This window comes from Metschnikowia bicuspidata (assembly GCF_001664035.1).
Source record: "Metschnikowia bicuspidata var. bicuspidata NRRL YB-4993 chromosome Unknown METBIscaffold_3, whole genome shotgun sequence".
Lineage (NCBI taxonomy): Eukaryota > Fungi > Ascomycota > Pichiomycetes > Serinales > Metschnikowiaceae > Metschnikowia > Metschnikowia bicuspidata.
Window position 1 is genome coordinate 736,889 of NW_017387733.1, and position 18,228 is coordinate 755,116.

The 18,228-nt window shown below is 48.5% G+C and overlaps 6 protein-coding genes and 1 non-coding gene across 7 annotated transcripts; 4 read left to right on the forward strand and 3 right to left on the reverse strand.

Annotated features, from left to right (window-relative positions):
* Window positions 1–1,700: 1,700 nt before the first annotated feature.
* Window positions 1,701–1,772, forward strand: METBIDRAFT_t125. The gene has a single exon. It is a non-coding gene; the product is annotated as a tRNA-His (tRNA).
* Window positions 1,773–1,938: 166 nt separating this feature from the next.
* METBIDRAFT_41527 (uncharacterized protein) lies at window positions 1,939–3,186 on the forward strand (the record flags this gene model as incomplete). Its single annotated transcript, XM_018857414.1, has 1 exon — window positions 1,939–3,186. One exon carries the CDS (start codon window positions 1,939–1,941, stop codon window positions 3,184–3,186), a length of 1,248 nt encoding a protein of 415 aa, XP_018711596.1.
* Window positions 3,187–4,907: 1,721 nt separating this feature from the next.
* On the reverse strand, window positions 4,908–6,284 carry METBIDRAFT_42751 (uncharacterized protein; the record flags this gene model as incomplete). The annotated part of the gene is made up of 1 exon (XM_018857582.1): window positions 4,908–6,284. A coding segment is annotated over one exon (1,377 nt), but the record flags the coding sequence as incomplete, so codon positions are not given.
* Window positions 6,285–7,759: 1,475 nt separating this feature from the next.
* METBIDRAFT_31699 (uncharacterized protein) lies at window positions 7,760–8,641 on the forward strand. Its single transcript, XM_018855898.1, has one exon. The coding sequence runs from the start codon at window positions 8,105–8,107 to the stop codon at window positions 8,294–8,296; it is 192 nt and encodes a 63-aa protein (XP_018711598.1). The 5' UTR covers window positions 7,760–8,104; the 3' UTR covers window positions 8,297–8,641.
* A 2,614-nt stretch (window positions 8,642–11,255) lies between these two features.
* Window positions 11,256–12,108, reverse strand: METBIDRAFT_173856 (uncharacterized protein). The gene is made up of 2 exons (XM_018854710.1): window positions 11,842–12,108; window positions 11,256–11,783 (listed from the first exon to the last, which is right to left on the reverse strand). The coding sequence occupies exons 1-2, from the start codon at window positions 11,905–11,907 to the stop codon at window positions 11,448–11,450; spliced, it is 402 nt and encodes a 133-aa protein (XP_018711599.1). The 5' UTR covers window positions 11,908–12,108; the 3' UTR covers window positions 11,256–11,447.
* A 502-nt stretch (window positions 12,109–12,610) lies between these two features.
* Window positions 12,611–14,761, forward strand: METBIDRAFT_78161 (rRNA-binding ribosome biosynthesis protein; the record flags this gene model as incomplete). The annotated part of the gene is made up of 1 exon (XM_018858835.1): window positions 12,611–14,761. The coding sequence occupies one exon, from the start codon at window positions 12,611–12,613 to the stop codon at window positions 14,759–14,761; it is 2,151 nt and encodes a 716-aa protein (XP_018711600.1).
* Window positions 14,762–15,594: 833 nt separating this feature from the next.
* On the reverse strand, window positions 15,595–16,050 carry METBIDRAFT_69240 (uncharacterized protein; the record flags this gene model as incomplete). Its single annotated transcript, XM_018858376.1, has 2 exons — window positions 15,864–16,050; window positions 15,595–15,807 (listed from the first exon to the last, which is right to left on the reverse strand). The coding sequence occupies exons 1-2, from the start codon at window positions 16,023–16,025 to the stop codon at window positions 15,595–15,597; spliced, it is 375 nt and encodes a 124-aa protein (XP_018711601.1). The 5' UTR covers window positions 16,026–16,050.
* Window positions 16,051–18,228: the final 2,178 nt, after the last annotated feature.

The window sequence follows — 18,228 nt, forward strand, 5'->3', positions numbered from 1 at the left end:
CCTGCGAACGACTTTAACAAGCCGATAAAGGTTTCTTAAGTTTTTTAATTGTCAAAGAAAGTATTTAAAGGAGCTAGCATTTTCCTTAAGTGCATCGGACCTTGAAAGCCGATCCTTTGTCACCAGAAGTGCACAATCTCATACACATTGTGGAGGTGGATTATTTTTGATCGCTATAACAGCTGTTCAACCACAGCCTCCATTCAATCAGTGACTCCCCAAATTCATTCTTATCAAAGGAAATATAGGAGTCGTGGTTGAATAGATAGATGGCAGTGAGATCTCTTGTACGGACCATTCTTGTTTGTATAATTTTTTCCCAAATTTTCGCCAGCGTTTCATCGCCTTCACCTCGGGCCTATCACAAGGAAACGGGAAAGCGGCAGAAGTTCTTGTTGTTTGCGCCGGCTCAATGAAAGAAGCGCCGTATCTTGTATTGCTTCGATCTCATGAGGTTTTATATTCAATCTGCTCGAATGAGGCCTAGCGAATACTTCAGTGTACGCAGAGAGCTGTTGCTCCCTCATTGTACTTAACACCAGTCGTTGAAAGTCACGAGTTCTTGCAACAAATTCCTTCCAAGCTTCGAGATAGATACATTCGTTGGGGATGAACTTCCATTATAGGTTTTGTAGAACATGTCGGATACAAAAGTCGACCCATAATAGGCCCGCGCCGAGTCTGATACTAGTTCGGCTATTTTCACGAGTAAGTTTAACCATGTGACGTATCATTTTGAGTTTGAGCAATTTGGTGAACCAAACGTGTGCAGTCGAGAGTGTCGAGCGTAGAGCGCCAGCTGTATGAGCACGCACTTGTATTTTCATTTCTATGAGTCTGTATCCGCCATGTTTAGGCCGGACATATATCTCTTCTTTTCGAATGCCTGCAAACACACGTTTGATACCAGCATCCACGGCTTGCAACTCCTTTGCGGTCATACACTGGACAATGTCTTGATAAACTAGTTTTTAGCAGATAAACTGCACGTTACCCTGTGCTCGCTCAATAATCGCCAGCAGATAGTATCCCGATTGAACGAACCGGAATGGGAGGTTATTGATGAAATGAGCCCAATCCACCCCGTATTGTCGGCATGAATGTACTGCGGATAAGGTAGAATGTCTCGAGAGAGCCGTGGGAAATGCGGAGCAAAGCCTGAAAGTTTAGATATACTCGCACTTGGCAAACGGCTGCTGGCTTGCTCGCAGCTCGAAATAATTGCTGCAGCTTTGGCACAATCTCCCTTATCATCAAGGTAGATATTAACATCATCTGCGAAAGCACGATATTACATACTATGCATCACCGCCTTTTCATGAACAATCGGAATTCCATTAAGCGTTCCACGGCGAACTAAAAAGGGATACAATGCCAGATTGAAAAATATCGGGCGCAAGGGATTTCACTGCCTTGTTCTGCACCGGATTGAATCGCCGCCATGTCGTTGATGAAGAGCGGTGCGTCTTGTTCTCGCATGATCAGCATCGAAAACCTACTCATAGCAGGCGCTTCTCTTGAAGATTCATCTATACCCATCTTTTCCATTTTTTTTGTATAAAACGGGGACAAAGCCCACGCTAAGGATGAGGGGGCAGCGGTCATCGGATCTAGTTCAAGATCACATCAAGATACTGGCGCGAACCCGAGCTTTCTAACCGCTTCCACTTTGCTGTCCACTATCAAGGACATTCATACAAGCCGGTCTAGTATAGTGGTAAGTACAGCTCGTTGTGGCCGAGCAGACCCAAGTTCGATTCCTGGGACCGGCACGTCTTTTTTTCTCCTCAAGCGCGCGCACCCCGCGTCACGTGACGCGCCCCTCCCGCCGCGCGCCCGCCGCCAAACGGCAGCCCCCTACTACTCCTTCTTCTTCCTCAAAGCACCTCCTCTTTCTCCCCAAAACACCCCCTTTTCCCCCCAAAATACCCCCCTCCGATGGTGGCCGAACCTGTTCTGGCCACGCTCGCCACGCTCCGCGCCACGTACGACTCCGCGTCCCGATATCTCCACGCGCAGGCCGAAAACTGGCCCGATCCCGCCGCGCTCTGGGACTCGTTGCCCCTGATCCCCCTTGGCGGGGCGTCTGCGCCCCCCGTTGCGGCGCCACCCGCGTCCATTGTGGCCCGGCTCGGCCGCTGCGCCCGGCCGCACAAACACGCGCTTCTCGGCGCCGTTTTCACGGGGCTCGGGCTCGCCGGGCTCGTGGCGCAGCGCCGCAAACAGCTTCTGGCCGCCGGCAGCCGCCGGCCGCGCCGGCGGCGCGTGCCCAAGTTGCCCAACGGCGCCCGCCGGGACGTGGTGCTTGTGGTGGGCTCGCCCACGGAGCCCATGACGCGGCTCGTGGCGCTCGACTTTGAGAAACGCGGCTTCATCGTCTACGTGACCCTCATGGACGACAAGGACCGGCGGTACGTGCAGCAGAACCCGGTCACGGACGACGTGCGGCACGTGGACTTGTGCGGGGACGCCGCTGCGGCCGTGGCGCGGTTCCGCGCGGTGTTCGGCGCGGAGGTGGTGCCGCTCCAGGGCGCCGAGCCGCACCTCCTCCGGCTCGCGGCCGTGGTGTTTGCGCCCAGCCTCTACTTCCCGTTGGGCCCGCTCGAAAACACGCCCTCGGCGTCCTGGGAGAAGGTGCTCGCGCGCTTGGCCGTGTACCCGCGGCTCTTGGGGCTGGGGCTCGTGGACCTCGTGCGCGGCCAGCAGGCGAAGCTCATCGCCGTGGTCCCGACCATCGTCAGCAGCCTCCGGCTCTCGTACCACGGCGCGGAGGCCATGTTCCAGAACGCGCTCAAGGACCTCTTTGCCACGTTGGCCAAGGAGCTCCGCCCGCAGGGCATCGCCGTCACACAGGTGCGCCTCGGCAACTTGCATCTCTCCAGCACGCGGGCCTTGCCCGCCGCCAAGGCCGCCCAGAGCCCCACCGTGGTGGACGCCGAGGTGCGCAGCTGGTCGCCGGAGATGCAGGCGCTCTACGGCGCGCCGTTCCTGAAGACGCAGGCGGGCTCCACCGCCATGGGCCCGTCCATCGGCTCCGACGGGCTCCGGGGCTTGCACCATCTTTTGTTCGACTTGGTCTTCGCGACCCGCCCCGGCCCGTCCGTGGTGTACTATGGCTCGGGCGCCCGCACCTACGAGCGCGTCACGAGCTTTCTTCCGACGGCGTTGATGGAAGTGTTTTCGTGAGGCTGGTGGGACATCTGCGCAGCCGGAGCACCGTGTCTGCGCGCGTGCCCGAAGGCCCTCCTCACACGCGCCTCGGTCTTCCTGGCCGCCGGCAGGGGTCGTCAGCAGTCTTCCTGCGCGCTCACAGAGATGTTTTCCCGAGAGCATTCGCCGACTCCTGGAAATACATAGAAGAGTACACGCCCATTCTCAAGACCACCGTCCCAGAAACAATGATAGCATTTCTCGCCGCATCAAATACTCGGGCCTGCCGGGAGACAGACGTGTCCCTGCCACGCATGAGATGCCCTGCGAGTCAGTCTGCAAGGTTCGTCTTGTTGAGCTTCGCTACCCTACTCATCTATGGCACTGGTCCTTGCAGATACAGGCTCCGACAACGCTTCATGCACGGTTCCCTAGAATTCTCGGGAAACGCTACGATACCCAGACCAGCCATATATTCCCGCCGTTACAGTTTCATCGAGAAGGGGGTGGCCTGCTCCTACAGTTGCAAAGCACACATTGCGGCTTCAGCCAGCGCTACAATTGCTATTTCGGCCCATGGCCGCTATTTTCCACGGAGACATCGAGTCCGGAATACTTTTGTTTCCGGACGAACGCGACATTTATCGGTCGCTGCTGGGCGTCCTGAACCTCGCCAGCCCTCATCAAATGTGCCGCGCGTGATATCGGTTCATGCACGTCCTGCTGAATTTTCCACTATATAAGACTCTCGATGCCCTTTGGATTCTCGCTTCCTTTTTTCCCACGTTCAGAGACAAAGGTTTGTTTACGAAGCTGACTAAGTGGCCACCGTGCCGCAGTGTCTCGACACTACTGCTTCGGGGAAAGTCTCCGGCCGCGATAACGGAAACGTAGCGGAATTTAAAACCCGTTCACACTCTGTCGGGGCCCATCTCGCTGGGTATGTCTAAGTTCTGCACTGAAGGTCTTTTGCTGGATAGTCGTCAGGCCGTTTTCTTGTAACTCCCTTCTCCTGCTAACCCCTTTTGGGTCTTGTTGGCTTCATGTCAATGGCATAGTGAGGGCTTTGAAAATATGCCTGGCAGACATTCTGCACAAGAGTTTTTTTGCATAAGGGACTTTGGCGTATTCAGTTGGGCTTGGGGTTCCTTGACTTTGTGTTCCCTTGGTTCTTCATGGAGGATTGAGGTTTCTTTCGGCAATGGGATTGTGAATCCTAAACGATAGTTATAGCAAACGGCCACCGTATCGGGTGGCTAACACAATGGAGCTCACTCTTGTCTCTGGACGTCACCCTTTTCGAAAAAGCTTGCTGTTCTTATTAGGGACGTGTGCAGTCAAATGTACCGGGCTTTAATTTTTTTTCTCTGTTGACAGTCAAAATTACCGCCACGATTTGGGATGTATTGTCTGGACTATTCGCCAGTGATTACTATGATGAGATATCAAAGCAAACATAGAGTCAAGCTCCGAGAAGGTTTCACAGTCTGGAAAGATGGCTGGTTATCATTCGTGGACGAGAGTTGCAAACGTTTCTGAAGTTTTCACCGGCTGTAATCCCGATAATATCGCTTGAATAGTTTTCGGATAGTTTTTTTCTGGTCTTGTTATTGTATTCTGTGTTTGGTACAAATTGAATAGGTATTAGATTATAGTACAGTTATCTTGTTTGCCAGCAAGATGTCATTAAGTATACGAGGTTTCACGAGACTCGACACCTCAAAACCATCCGGTGTTATCGAAAGATCACTCAGTCATCAGTCAACTTTCCAGTGACTGGTCATGGCAGAATTGGTGCTTCCCGTGTTACCAGCCAACTCGGCCATGTAGAGAAATAGCGTGGTGGCCATGTTGATCCAGTTCCAGAACTGCCAAGGATGCACAGTGAACACGCTGTCCTCCGATGCGCCGGCCCACCAGCCCCAGAGCTTAAGTTCATTGCCGAGCTCACCTTTGTACAGCAACATCAAATGCGTGTACACGGCAATGATGATACATGGGGAGTATGCATAGATCAATTTGATGATTGTAGATGGCGGATCTCGCTTCGGGTGATGAGCTGCTCTGGTGGGCAGTAGATCTCTCCTAGCCTCAGAGTCTTTGTCGGCAAGGTGTATGGAGGGTATTGAAGACGAAGAGACTTGCCTTGAGCGGATCTGCGGCGTTCTTGGGGGTGAGTATGGGAGCCCGTGGTACACGGACGGGATGATTTTCGTCGCGGCATAAAAGACGCCAATTCTGTAGGCCAAGTTAATCAACACAGGCAAAGTCAACTTCTGCACCGCTGAGATGAAGAACTTGTAGATCGTGGTGAAGGAGTGGGGGATGTTGGACGCAAAAACGGGCAATGCAGACAGGATCTTCTCGGCAACTGGGTATGGGAGTTTCACAAGCTCCTTCTTCAAGTTGTTTGTGGTCTGAGTGAATAGGAAGGTGATTGTTTGCGTGGCATCCTGGGAGAGCAGAGGGAAGGTCTCGTAGATGCAGCGAACAATGTAGGCGAAGATCAAGGAGGACTCGATCATCAGGCCCTTCTTCGATACAATCCCGTACAAGCCCAAGCCGACAGTCAAGGTGAGGAACAGGCCCAACAAGGAAGCGTTGCCCAAGTCCAAGGTGAACGGGCTGATGTAGATTCTGTACAAGAAGTAAAGCGCACCGGTGATGGTGGTGCCGCTGCCAATGAGGGACACGAAGAGCCAGCTATCGGACTTGTAGTCCGTAAGCCATTCCAAGGTCTGGCTGATGGCTTGGATCAACAAGAGCGAGCAGAAACCCTCTGCAACAGTGAACACAAGCGTCAGGTGCACTAGGAGGTATCGCCAGAGGAAGATGACGGGCACCTCTGCCACGTCTTTCTCTGCGCAGTACAGGAGGAAGAACATCAAGATGCTCGGAAGCAAGAGATGCTGGGCGTAGAAAAAGCCGTTGAACACGGCCAACACCGGGAACTTGTGGGACAACAACCGCACTGTGGTGAGCAAGAAGTGGAGCAGCATGATAAAGAGCGAGTACGCCAAGCCGCAGGGCACGCCGCCCACATCGAAGGCCAATGGGATCGTAAGCACCACGAGCGCGAGGTACGTGAATGAGAGCACCGACTTGATGTAGTGTTTGATCTGTCTCATATCACGTGGAGGGCATGGAACACGTCTTTCTTTTTTTTTCTGGATTGTGCGGAAATCACAGGAGCCGGGCCGCGCAGAAAATGTGTGTAGGGAAAAAAGAGGAAAAAAGTGTGTAGGGAAAAGTGCGGAGGGAAAATGCGGAGGGACAAGTACCCGCTGGCTTTTTGTGAAGGGGCGTGGGCAACTGAATATACCAGGTTGTGGCGTCCCGGGATGTGTATGTGGAGGCCGTTTGCAAATCACAATGTTAAGCGACAATTGGGAGCCGTGGTTGTATAAAAAGTGATTCTGAGTAGAGAAAAAAAAAGTTGCACGAGGAAGAAAGTCGCAACTAGTAGGCAAAGAAGGGGGCAGGAAATTACAGGGGATAAGAAGTCACTGGTCCAGAAAAAAGAGCGGGTTTTCGCGGGCAGCATCCGCAGAAATTAGAGCCACTAGTTAATATGGCCGCTGATGGCAGAGCAGGCAGGGCGCGCACTAGCTATGGTGGGCCAGGGCCAGGTCCGTCACGTGGTCGGATATCCAGTTATAATGGGGACACCTGAATGCTGTGGTTTGCTGTAATTTACTGCATTTGCTGTGGTTTACTGCATCTGCTGTGGCTTGCTAATACTATGGTATATTATGGTGGCTACGATATACTATGATTTTACTAGGGTTACTATTGTTTACTATGGTTACTATTGTTTACTATGGTTTACTGTACTTTACTATGGTTGACTACGGCTGACTATGGCTCATAATGGCTTACTGTGCTTTACTGTGGCTCACCTCATTTGTTACAAAAGCATGGCTGTGTTTTGTAAGTCTATCTTATGGGTTTTCAGGTTTGGGGACATCCCTAGAGGTACATAATGAATTGCCCCAATGCCAGGTGGTATATGCTACCAGACGGCGAGCACATGAGTCTGTTTTTGAAGTTTTAGTTTCACGGATCTAGCTCATAAATGAGGCCTTAGGTAAGGCACAGGAAATCATGAACAGCTTTTTGGTATGAAGAGTGGCTCATAGTATGTGTTTAGTAGTGAGTTTCGCGCAAATGTCTATTAATTAGTGACGAAAGTATCCTTTGTAAAAATTGGATATCCACAAATTCCCATGAAAACTCACATCCCTCTCCAAAAAAGTCACGCCAAAATACATTGAACTTTTTTCTTTTTAACTTCCATGTTTAGCGGTGGCTAGCGGTAAGATGGGCTTGATTATTTTTCATCCTCGGTGAACGCGCAGCTCCATAGGTCCTTTAGTGCATCCGAAGCATACGTATAAAATTAGCCGAGAAACATGATTCACAATAGAAAAGTATCGTTGAGCAGATAGGTGCATATGAGCCGTATCTGTTTTGCCTACATTCATAAACGTGCAATTTTCTCTCTGGACGAAAGTGACATGCTCGTGTGGGTTTCTTTTGTTTCAGTGACTGAAATCGTACGCGAGGTATATAAACCCGCAGCATCTATGTAAGATCCAAAGCACGAAGGTTTCTTTTGCTTGAGATTCTGTCTTTGTGGTCATCACGGAAAAATTCCCATCTCGATGTAATTACTATTCGTGAGCTGCTTACTTGAGCGATTGACATAATATGTCTTTTGCTCCAGCCTTTTTCTTTGTGAATAGGAATTCCTTTAGACTACGGCATGAATGAGCCAGTCTTCGGGTCGGGACTGACATTATAGCTATGTGACATCTGTTAAAGTCTGCCCCATTCTGTTGGTAATTGATTGTCACTTTTGTGTCCATCAGGATTAAGAACATTTACTCGTTCGGAAAAAAGGTGAAAGGAATCTTAGCATGCTCAAAATGCCGGATCAGACTTTTTTCCACATATGTTGAGCCCCACACATATTAATTTGGATTATGTGGAGGGGCGGGAGTTTATGGAAAGAGCTCTGGTGCCAAGATCACTATCCAAACTGCTGCCCTGGTTTGTTGTGTATGTTTTCTGCTCATTCCCAGTTAAAGAAACTCTGCTACCTATTGGATACATCCTTTATAAACAGACTTACAACTCGTACTGATGACTTTAACTGAAATTAGCGCATTTGCCTCATAGTTGAGTATGAGTTCGAGTCAATCACTTTGTCCGTAGGAGGAGGTTTTGATTAAAGCCTCTTCACCTATTTCTTGCTCCCCAAATTAAAGAAGCTAAAAGCTCTTGAAATAGACAAATGCCTTGCAGTTCTGCTCCCGAAGTCTCACAGTTGAGATTGTTTGATTGAGTCTGTAATTTTGTTAGCGAGTGAATTAGGGACGGAGTTTGTGCCACATATATTATAGCATACAAGAGAGTGTGTTTGCTGACGGTGATATGGCCTACCACCATAGAATTATTTGAATATCATAGTTAGACTTGTGCCTGTGAGATCTTACATAGTGCTGATATGTAGCTCTGTATTTCACTAGAAGTATTTGCTGTGAAATAACTTCCAAGATAAATTTTTGACACCAGTGTAAAATAATTTCATTACTCGACTCTTTTTTTCAAAATTAGAGTATTTCATATCTCTTGAGTGTAGGCTTCATGTCTTGTGAAGATCAATTAAGCGGAAGTTCCAACTCTGAGTTGTGAACTGTCATTATGCGAATAAAAAACTGCTTTGGGATGCTTCGGCAGACAGCTGAACCACAGCATGTTTAAACTTTGTTTGCATTTTGTTTGTCGCTGTTTTCCAGAACGTTACATTTTGACTCAACATTAATTTGAGGCTCTCTTGTTTCCTCAACAGCTGAGGGTACTATTCCCAAAGACTCTCAACCATAAAACAAAGATAGGTAGTTCTTTTCCGACAGTCTATTAAAGCTACAAGTGATCAATATCCAAGTTTTTAAGAAGGTGCTTGTGCAATCGCCCTAGATTGTGAAGGAAGATGTGAAATGCCCTTCAAATTGTTTAAGTACATGGATGTATGGACCTGGTACCATAAACTTCAGGTAAATTAATTATCTATCAAATCTAAACATCACTTGAGACTAATTCTGAACTGATATGATTTAAGATACTTTTATATAATGGGCCCTCATTTATGACGCTGATATTAGTTATACCTTTCAAGGAGTGTGGTCAGCATCTTGTCGCCACTAACGCGTAGTTTGTGTTTAAAATCATATCACAGTTGAGGAATAAAACACAACTGGTGTTTTGAATGTGTACTATATTTGGGGATATAAAGCATCCAAATTCCATTGAAGAGCTAGGTGATTAAAACTTTGTTAAGCCCATCTTGATTCATTGCAGTCTATTATGTATACTATACATATCAACTTCAGCGAGTTTTATTTGAGGTCTTTTGGCAGTATTAATTGGCTGAGCAATAATTATCCAAAGTAAACGAATCACAAAGTGACCACTGTCTCTCAGAGAGTTTCAAGTTTTGGGTCACAAAGTCTACAGCTGTTTTATTGAAGCATTTTGAAAGCAACGAACAATTTGAACACCAACGGGAAATAGTCATCAATTTCAATCTCAAAGTGAAGTTTGTACCCCTAAGAAGGATTTCAATGGGTTGGTTATAAAGGATAAGAACAAAGAGGATTAGGTATTGCTAATAAGACACGGAAATATGTAAATATCCATAGCTGCTTATTATAATATGATAGCCAATAAACTAAAGTGCTATTCGTGTACGAGGCGGTAAAAATTGAATAGTATAGGAAACAACAGTGATACAAAAATACATATTCATACCTAAAATTATTAAAACAAAGCACCACCCATAAAACTGAGCAATGCTGATTTTCTAGTTGATGTACGGGTACAAAATGATACGGATAAGTAAGAGATTCCACCTTCAAATTCTCATCGTATAACTTTTGATCGATGAAACCAAAAATAAAGATTATACAAGGAAGACAAGATGAAAACCACGAGCTGGACCAGAACGCATGTAGTCAGGAGAGTAAAATAAACAGCCAATGTGACTATACACATAGGTGCCCTTGCAACTGATGAAAGAGGATGCACCATAAGTAAAGTCTGTGTTTGAAACACCTCTTATCCTATAAAAAAGTTCCACCTTCTATACCTGAAAGCCAGTATAATGAATATTATTTTCGTTAGCTGTGATATCAAACTTAACATTTAAGATACTTCACCGGTTGAACTAGGGGGCTTCGCGCGGACGATAGGTGTTTACATCCTGAATATCACTAATCTGGAGAAACGCCTTATGAATACGTTCATGTGGACAAAACGGAGAAGGCTAATCAAGAACTGCTTTTCTGCTCGGGTATTTGGTGAAGTCAACAGAATTTTATCTGGTGGAAATCAGCAGAATTGTATCTGGTGAAGTCAACAGAATTGCATGAATGCAATGCGCTTATAAGCACGCTGATCCGGGCTTGTACGATAAGCCGCATGTCACAAAGAACCACATAGAATAAGTGAGGGCCGAGAGGCCAGCAAGGGCCAATGGGTGAATGTGATGGGGACAGAAAAGAAAAAAGAGGAATTGATGGCTGTAGGTGCTCGAGATTTGAGGGGCGAGGGACCGAACAAGGACGAACAATCCAAAGGAGAAGATTCAGAACGAGAGGGCAAAAGGGCAGGGACGTACACAGAATATGACAAAGAAGACAAAAAGAGAGAAGAATAGAACAGAGAAGAACGAAGAAGAAACCATAAAAAAGGAAGACCGAGAAGACGAAGAAGACATAAAATGGATATATGTGGGTTTATCAAGATTCCGTTGGCATGTGAAATACCACTATATGATTTCGGCCATTTCGTGTCAATTTGGCAGCACCAAGAAATGGTACGGAATTTCTTAAGGTTCTTGGCGCCGGACATTCCAAAGACAACCTGATTTGTTTCGTCAATTGGTACTCATTTCCCTCAAAGCTTGATCTTATTGTTAAAAGAGGAAAAGAAGAGGAAGAAGAAGAGGAGATGAAAAGAGGAAGACGAAGAAGAAAACATGAAAAGAAGAAGGCAAAAGAGAAGACCAAAAAAGATAAAGAAAACATGAAAAGAAAAAGACAGAGAAAAGGCGAAGAAGAAGATAAAGAAGAAGTGAAAAGAAAGCTTTTCTTGATATTTCTACAACTTTGCTTATTCGGATTTGTAAAGTCTCAAACAAGAAAAACAAGGCAAAACAGAAAACAAGACGCAAGACAAGCAAGACAAGACAAAAAAGACAAACTACCCAAAAGACAAACTACCCGAAAGACAAACTACCCGAAAGACAAGAGAAACAGACAAAACAAACAAATAAGGCCAAGAAGGCAAAGAGGACAAACAAAACAAACAAGACAAACAAGACAAACTACCTGAAAGTCCAAAAAGAGAAAACACCCAAAAGACAAGATAAAAGAGACTTTAATACAGAGAAGATAGAGAAGACAAAGAAGACAAAGAAGACAAAGAAGGCGAAACAGAAAAAAACAGTCGAATAAGACAAAACAAGACAAAACAGACAAATAAGACGAAACACGCAAAACAGACGAAACAGACGAAACAGACAAGCAAGACACAACAGAGAAGCAAGACAAAACAGACAAATAAGACAAAACAAGACAAAACAGACAAATAAGACGAAACACGCAAAACAGACGAAACAGACGAAACAGACAAGCAAGACAAAACAGAGAAGCAAGACAAAACAGACAAATAAGACAAGACAAGACAAAACATACGAAACAGACAAATAATGCAAAGAAGACAAGACAATACCAAAAAGAGAAACTACCCAAAAGACAAGATAAAAGAGACTAATAAGACGAAACACCCGAAATAGACGAAACAGACGAAAAAGACAAACCGCCCAGAAGAAGACAAACCACCCAGAAAAAGACAAACCACCCAGAAAAAGACAAACCACCCAATAAAGACAAACCACCCAATAAAGACAAACCACCCAGAAAAAGACAAACCACCCAGAAAAAGACAAACCACCCAGAAAAAGACAAAATACCCAGAATCCACCCAGAAAAACTAAACACACAACAAGCACCGAACAGAGCCACCCAGGCCGCCCGCGCGCAACCTGGCCCCAGCACACCTGGCCCCGGCCCCACTGCAGACAGCACCAAACAGCTTACCCGTGCCCCAAAGCACCCCGCCCCCGGCAACCAAAAAAACAAGAGCCGCCCAAAAAACAAGAGCCGCCCGAAAAATCAAGAGCCGCCCAAGAAGCCAAAAGCCGCCCAAAAAACCAAAAGCCGCCGCCCAAAAAAAAAACGCCCTTTTTCGCATCCAAGGCCGAGGCCAGGCCGTCTTCCCCCAGCGCGGCCCCAGAACCGGCGCCTGCCTCTGGCACAGCTTGGCCCCACGCGCAGCGCGGCCCTGCGCGCAGAAAAGTCATCGCACCGGCCCTCCAGTCATCCACGGCATCTCCATGGCACCTCCAAAACACCCCGCCACACGCGCAAAAAACCCCGGCGCCGGCGCCAAGAAGCACCGGCCCAACCACGGGCGGCAGCAGCTCCGGCACGTGACGCGCACCGCCCGCCGGCCCGCGCCCGCCGCGGAAGACGCCGTGGAGCCCGCGTCGCTGCTGGAAGACGAGCTGGCGGCGCCCGCCACCGCCGCCCCGGCGCCGCCCAAGTTCCAGGAGGGCAAGGCCTACGACGCGCTCTTGACGCTCTTGACGGCGGAGCAAAAAACGGCGCCGATCCGCCGCCGCAGCCCCGAGCAACGGCGCACGGACCGGCCCCTGGCGCCGGGTGCCGACGACGACATCAATGCCGGCGCCAATCTCGCGGATGACCCGGACTCCGACACGGACTCTGACGCGGGCGCGTCCTCCGACGCGGACGACGCGCCCGGGGCCGCGCCTGCCTGCGACCCGTTCGAGGCGCACTTCAACCTGGTCTCGGACTCGGCCATCGAGCTCAAAAGCAAGGCCGCGGCCGGCCACAAGTGGCCGCTTGCCGAGCGCACGGAGTTCGGCAGCCCGGCGTACGTGGCGCAGGTGCACGAGCCGCCCGGCGGCGCCCTCGGCAGCGGCCGTGTGGACGGCGGCGGCCTGTTCAGCAGCTTCGCCACGGTCAAAAACAGGGTGCGGGCCGGGTACTTGGCGCAGCACGGCGACGCGCTCACGGCGCTCGACGCGGCGGTGCTCCGGCGCATGCTCGAGTACCGGGACGTCAGCTTCGCGTGCCAGCTGCACACGAACACGGCGTACCAGAAGCTCTACATCGCGCACGTGCTCAACCACACGTTCAAGACGCGTGACCGGATCTTGAAGAACAACGACAAGCTCCGCGCGTACGGCGACGCGCTCCGGAACGGCACGTTGGCGCCCGGCGCCGCGGAGCCGGAGTTGCGCGACCAGGGCTTCACGCGGCCCAAGGCGTTGATTCTCTTGCCCACGCGCCACGCCGCGTACGAGGTGGTGGAGCAGCTCATCCGGCTCTCCGGCGCGGAGCAGCAGGAGAACCGCAGGAAGTTCAAGCTGCAGTTCTTCCAGGACGGCATGCCGCCCGAGACCAAGCCCGCGGACTTCCGGCGCATGTTCCAGGGCAACTCCAGCGACTTCTTCAGCGTGGGCATCAAGTTCACGCGCAAGACCGTCAAGCTCTACGCGTCGTTTTTCAACGCGGACGTGTTGGTGGCGTCGCCGCTCGGCTTGTCCATGATCCTCGAGGACCCCAAGCAGGCCAAGCGCGAGTACGACTTCTTGTCGTCCATCGAGGTCTTGGTCGTGGACCACGCCAACCAGATCGAGATGCAGAACTGGGACCACGTGGCCACGGTGCTCAGGTACGTCAACCGAATCCCCAAGAACTCCCACGGCGCGGACTTCTCGCGCATCCGCATGTGGGCCATCAACGACCAGGCCCGCTACTTGCGCCAGACGCTTGTGTTCTGCGAGTTCCTCACGCCCAACGTCAACAGCATGCTCTCGCGCTCCGCCAACCTCGCGGGCAAGGCGCGCTTCCGCCCCGTGGTCACGGCCCAGACGTGCATCATGAACTCCGTGGGCTTGAAGATCAAGCAGATCTTCCAGCGCTTCGACGCGCCGGACCCGCAGACGAGCCACGACGCGCGCTTCAAGTTCTTTGTCAACGCCGTGCTCCCCGCGGTCACCAAGCAGCTGTCCTACGAGGACGGGCTCCTCATCTACATCCCGTCGTACTTCGACTACGTGCGTGTCAAGGCGCACATGAAGCGCCACACCAAGCTCGACTTTGCGTCCATCGACGAGTACCTGTCGCGGCCCAAGGTGTCGCGGGCCCGCCACCACTTTGCGGCGGGCAAGACCAAGCTTTTGCTCTACACGGAGAGATTGCACCACTTCCGCCGCTACGAGCTTGCGGGCGTCAAGAACGTGTTGGTGTACGAGGCCCCGGCGAACCCGCAGTTCTACAAGGAGCTCTTGCGCTTCGTGGGCAAGTCCATATACAACGGCCAGGCGGACGTGGACTTGTCTTTTGTGAAGACGCTCTACTCGAAGTGGGACGCGGCGGCGTTGGAGCGGATCGTGGGCAACGAGCGCACGCCTGTTCTCTGCAACGCTGTGAACGAGCTTTACGAGTTTCGGTAGGGGTGCGGGCCGTGTGGGGAGTGTAGGGCGTGCCATGATCCCGGGTCCGTGAATGTGCTTTTTTCGCGGCGCATGATAATGGCTAATGCCTGTTTAAGTGAGGATATTGGATGATAGCTGTATCTAAGGTACGGCTAATAGCTGTATTCAGTGAGGCATGATAATGGCTACTAGCTGTATTCAGTAAGGTATGGCAATGCCTAGTGGGCTGTATTCAGTGAGGTATAATCATGGCTACTAGCTGTATTGAGTGAAGTATGACAATGCCTAATGGGCTGTATTTAGTGAGGTATAATCATGGCTAATAGCTGTATTCAGTGAAGTATGACAATGCCTAATGGGCTGTATTCAGTGAGGTATAATCATGGCTAATAGCTGTATTGAGTGAAGTATGACAATGCCTAATGAGCTGTATTCAGTGAGGTATAACCATGGTTACTAGCTGTATTCAGTGAAGTATGACAATGGGCACCATTCAGTGAAGTGATAATGACTAATAGCTGTCTTGAGCGAGGTATTCCCATGCCTAAGCTGTGTTTCAGTAAGCCACAGTGCAACATGTTCTCGATCAGTAAGCCTCAATACAATACATCAATGTGCTGTGTTCCGGCGTGTCTCTTAGGTGGTGTGTTCTGGTGAGCTCTTCAGCTAGAATCCCACCAGATTTGACCCATTCATGATCCTAAACCCAGCATTCCTCACACAGTCAAGTGAACCATTTGAGTAAACAGTCGGCTACTCAACAGCCAACAGAGAAGAACCAGGCAGCGGTGGAAAACGGCCTCACAACATTGTTCATTACTACATAATCGAGGTCTCCAGCAGCCGCACACTCATGCGCTCAAGACATTGAAGGCCATCACAAAACACCCCAACGCCACGTACGGGCTGAGCCGCTCGCCGATACGGGCAAACTTCCAAAACACGCCAAGCGCCCCGCTCTTGTTTTTGTCTAGCAAGGCGGGCCAGGTGGCATGGACGTATGTACAGGTGCAGATCGCCAAGAGGATGACGAGAAGCAACGACTGGAAATTGAAGAGCGCCGACTAGAGGTTAGTATATTCTGCGGGCGTTTGGACGGATCCGCGGCAGTCATGCGTACCATTTTGGGTGGTGAAGAAGAAGACGTGGTTGGCGTGAGTTGCGAGGTGTGTATGTGGACCGGGGCCAGAGGCCCTCTAGGGCGAGGGCCGATCAGGGCGAGGGCGAGGATAGAAATAGGAACAGGGCGGGCGCCAGGAGAAGAAACGGCGGGTGCTGGCATTTTTTGGTGCCGGGAATATTTTGCACGTGTGTAGATATGTGAGTTTGTGGAATTTGGGTTCTTGCAAAGTTGCTGGGGCTGTGGGATATTATTTATATTATTGGGTATTATTTATATTGGTGGGGGAGAATCGCTTGGTCCAGTGAGGCCCGCGCGCCCGGGCCGCAGCCAACGTAGGGCCATGATCTGACGAGATTTAATATGAAAAAAATCTTTATTCTGATTGAGTGATGGTAAATTATTGATATGGTTATAAAAGGATGTAAACAAGATGCATGTAATGGATTTGACAAAACTTATATTCTTATTGAGTAATAGCGAAATATTGACATGGTCCTAAAGGGTGATAACTGATGTAAATGGGATGAAGCTGAGATATGTCCACGTATAGGGCCATGGATATGAAGAGATCCAATTTGAGATGTTCTCCATCAGTCTTACCGCATAATAGTAAAAACATTAATAGGGTTTCAAAGGGTGATAACTGATATTAATAGGAGGAAGCTGAGATATGTCCAAGTACAGGGCCATGGATCTGAAGGGTGTAAATGATGTTCTAATTTATATTTATATTAGTAATTGTAAAATATTGACATGGGGCTAAAGGGTGTAAACAATATGGATTTAATGGATCTGACATACGTCCCAGTTTATAAAAATATCTTTATTCTGATTGACTGATGGTAAAATAGTGATATGGTTCTAAGGGTGATAGCTGATGTAAACGGGATGAAGCTGGGATATGCCTCAATACAGGGCCATGATTTGACGAGATTTAATATAAAGAATATTCTGTATCTTTCTTCTGATTGAGGAATAGTGAAATATTGATATGGGCTAAAGGGTAATAAATAACATAAACGTGATGAATCCGACTTATATACAGACACATAGATTTGAACCAAAAGGGCCGTTAGTTAGACACGCCCTCTGATTTAGTCCTCGACCCTGGGCCATGCCTTTAGTTAAAGCACCCTGATGTAGTGAAATGCCTTTGGTTCAAAGCGCCCCACGGAAAAAAAAGGTGACTTTTAAAGAAAACAGGGACGGCGAGTAGCCAGGGGCGGCGGTGAATACCCAGTGATTTGTATAAACTGTGGGTACGTGTCGTGTGATTATTCCTGCTGGTATTTGCATATGTATTAGAGACGACGCACTGCGGCGCGGTTTTCTCGTACCAGGTTCTTTAGTATACGACTCTCGGTAGCACTAGATTGTCCGTGCAAAAGCGGGGTTCCAGAGAAAAGCAAAGTCCGTGAAGCTGAAAGGGCGGTGGGAAGGAAAACGGGCGGATTGTCTATTTGGTGGGCCTCCCGCCATGGCCCCGGTGCAGTATCAATGGGTGCAAAATCCTCGTCCTTGGCCCTGGAAGCCCGGGTCGTCCGACATGAGTTGGCCAAGACAGACTCACGGGGATTCAATGGGAAAGCCAAGCAGGACAAAGAAAAGCAGGAGTAAGATTGAAAATAATAAAGGAGACTTACTGAGTTTAAATAAAATAGTTGATAAATGAATTACCTAAAGAATGATTATTAAATACTTATAGTTTAATCTAATACTTTATTTTTAACTGTTAGCTATTCCTTTGTGAGTTATTCTTAACTTACTTTTCCTTCCTTATATATATTTGTTAAAATATAAACTCAGAATGTACGTAACTAAGACCTTAATTGAAAGGGAATCATCCTTTAAGATTATAAACATTACAAAGAGAACTCAGTTAACCGCCATTCTAATGAATGAATCAAATGTATTTCATGATTAACTTAAAATCAAGAACTATATTATATCCTTAGGCTGAAAGCTAAAAGTTAGAAATAAATAGTATTTATAAATTTTTTAAATCTTTCAGGCATAGGTACATTATTGATTAAGCAATTAGGATCTATGTTATCAAAGCAACCTTGAATATCTCTTCTAATATTCATGATCTGTTATTGTTATTCCTGGACCAAAAGGTATAACAGTTCAACATAATGAAGCAGATATTAAACTTGTTATAGGACTAATAAATGATATTAATCTATCTGAATGTGTTGGTATTATTGTTTCTTTTATTAATAATTTAGCAGCATCAGCTATGGCCAAAGCAGGCCAAAGAAAAGGCCAAAGGAAATTAAGCCGAAGAAAAGCAGGCCAAAGAAAATTAAGCCAAAGAAAAGGACAAAGAAAATTAAGCCAAAGAAAAGCAGGCCAAAGAAAA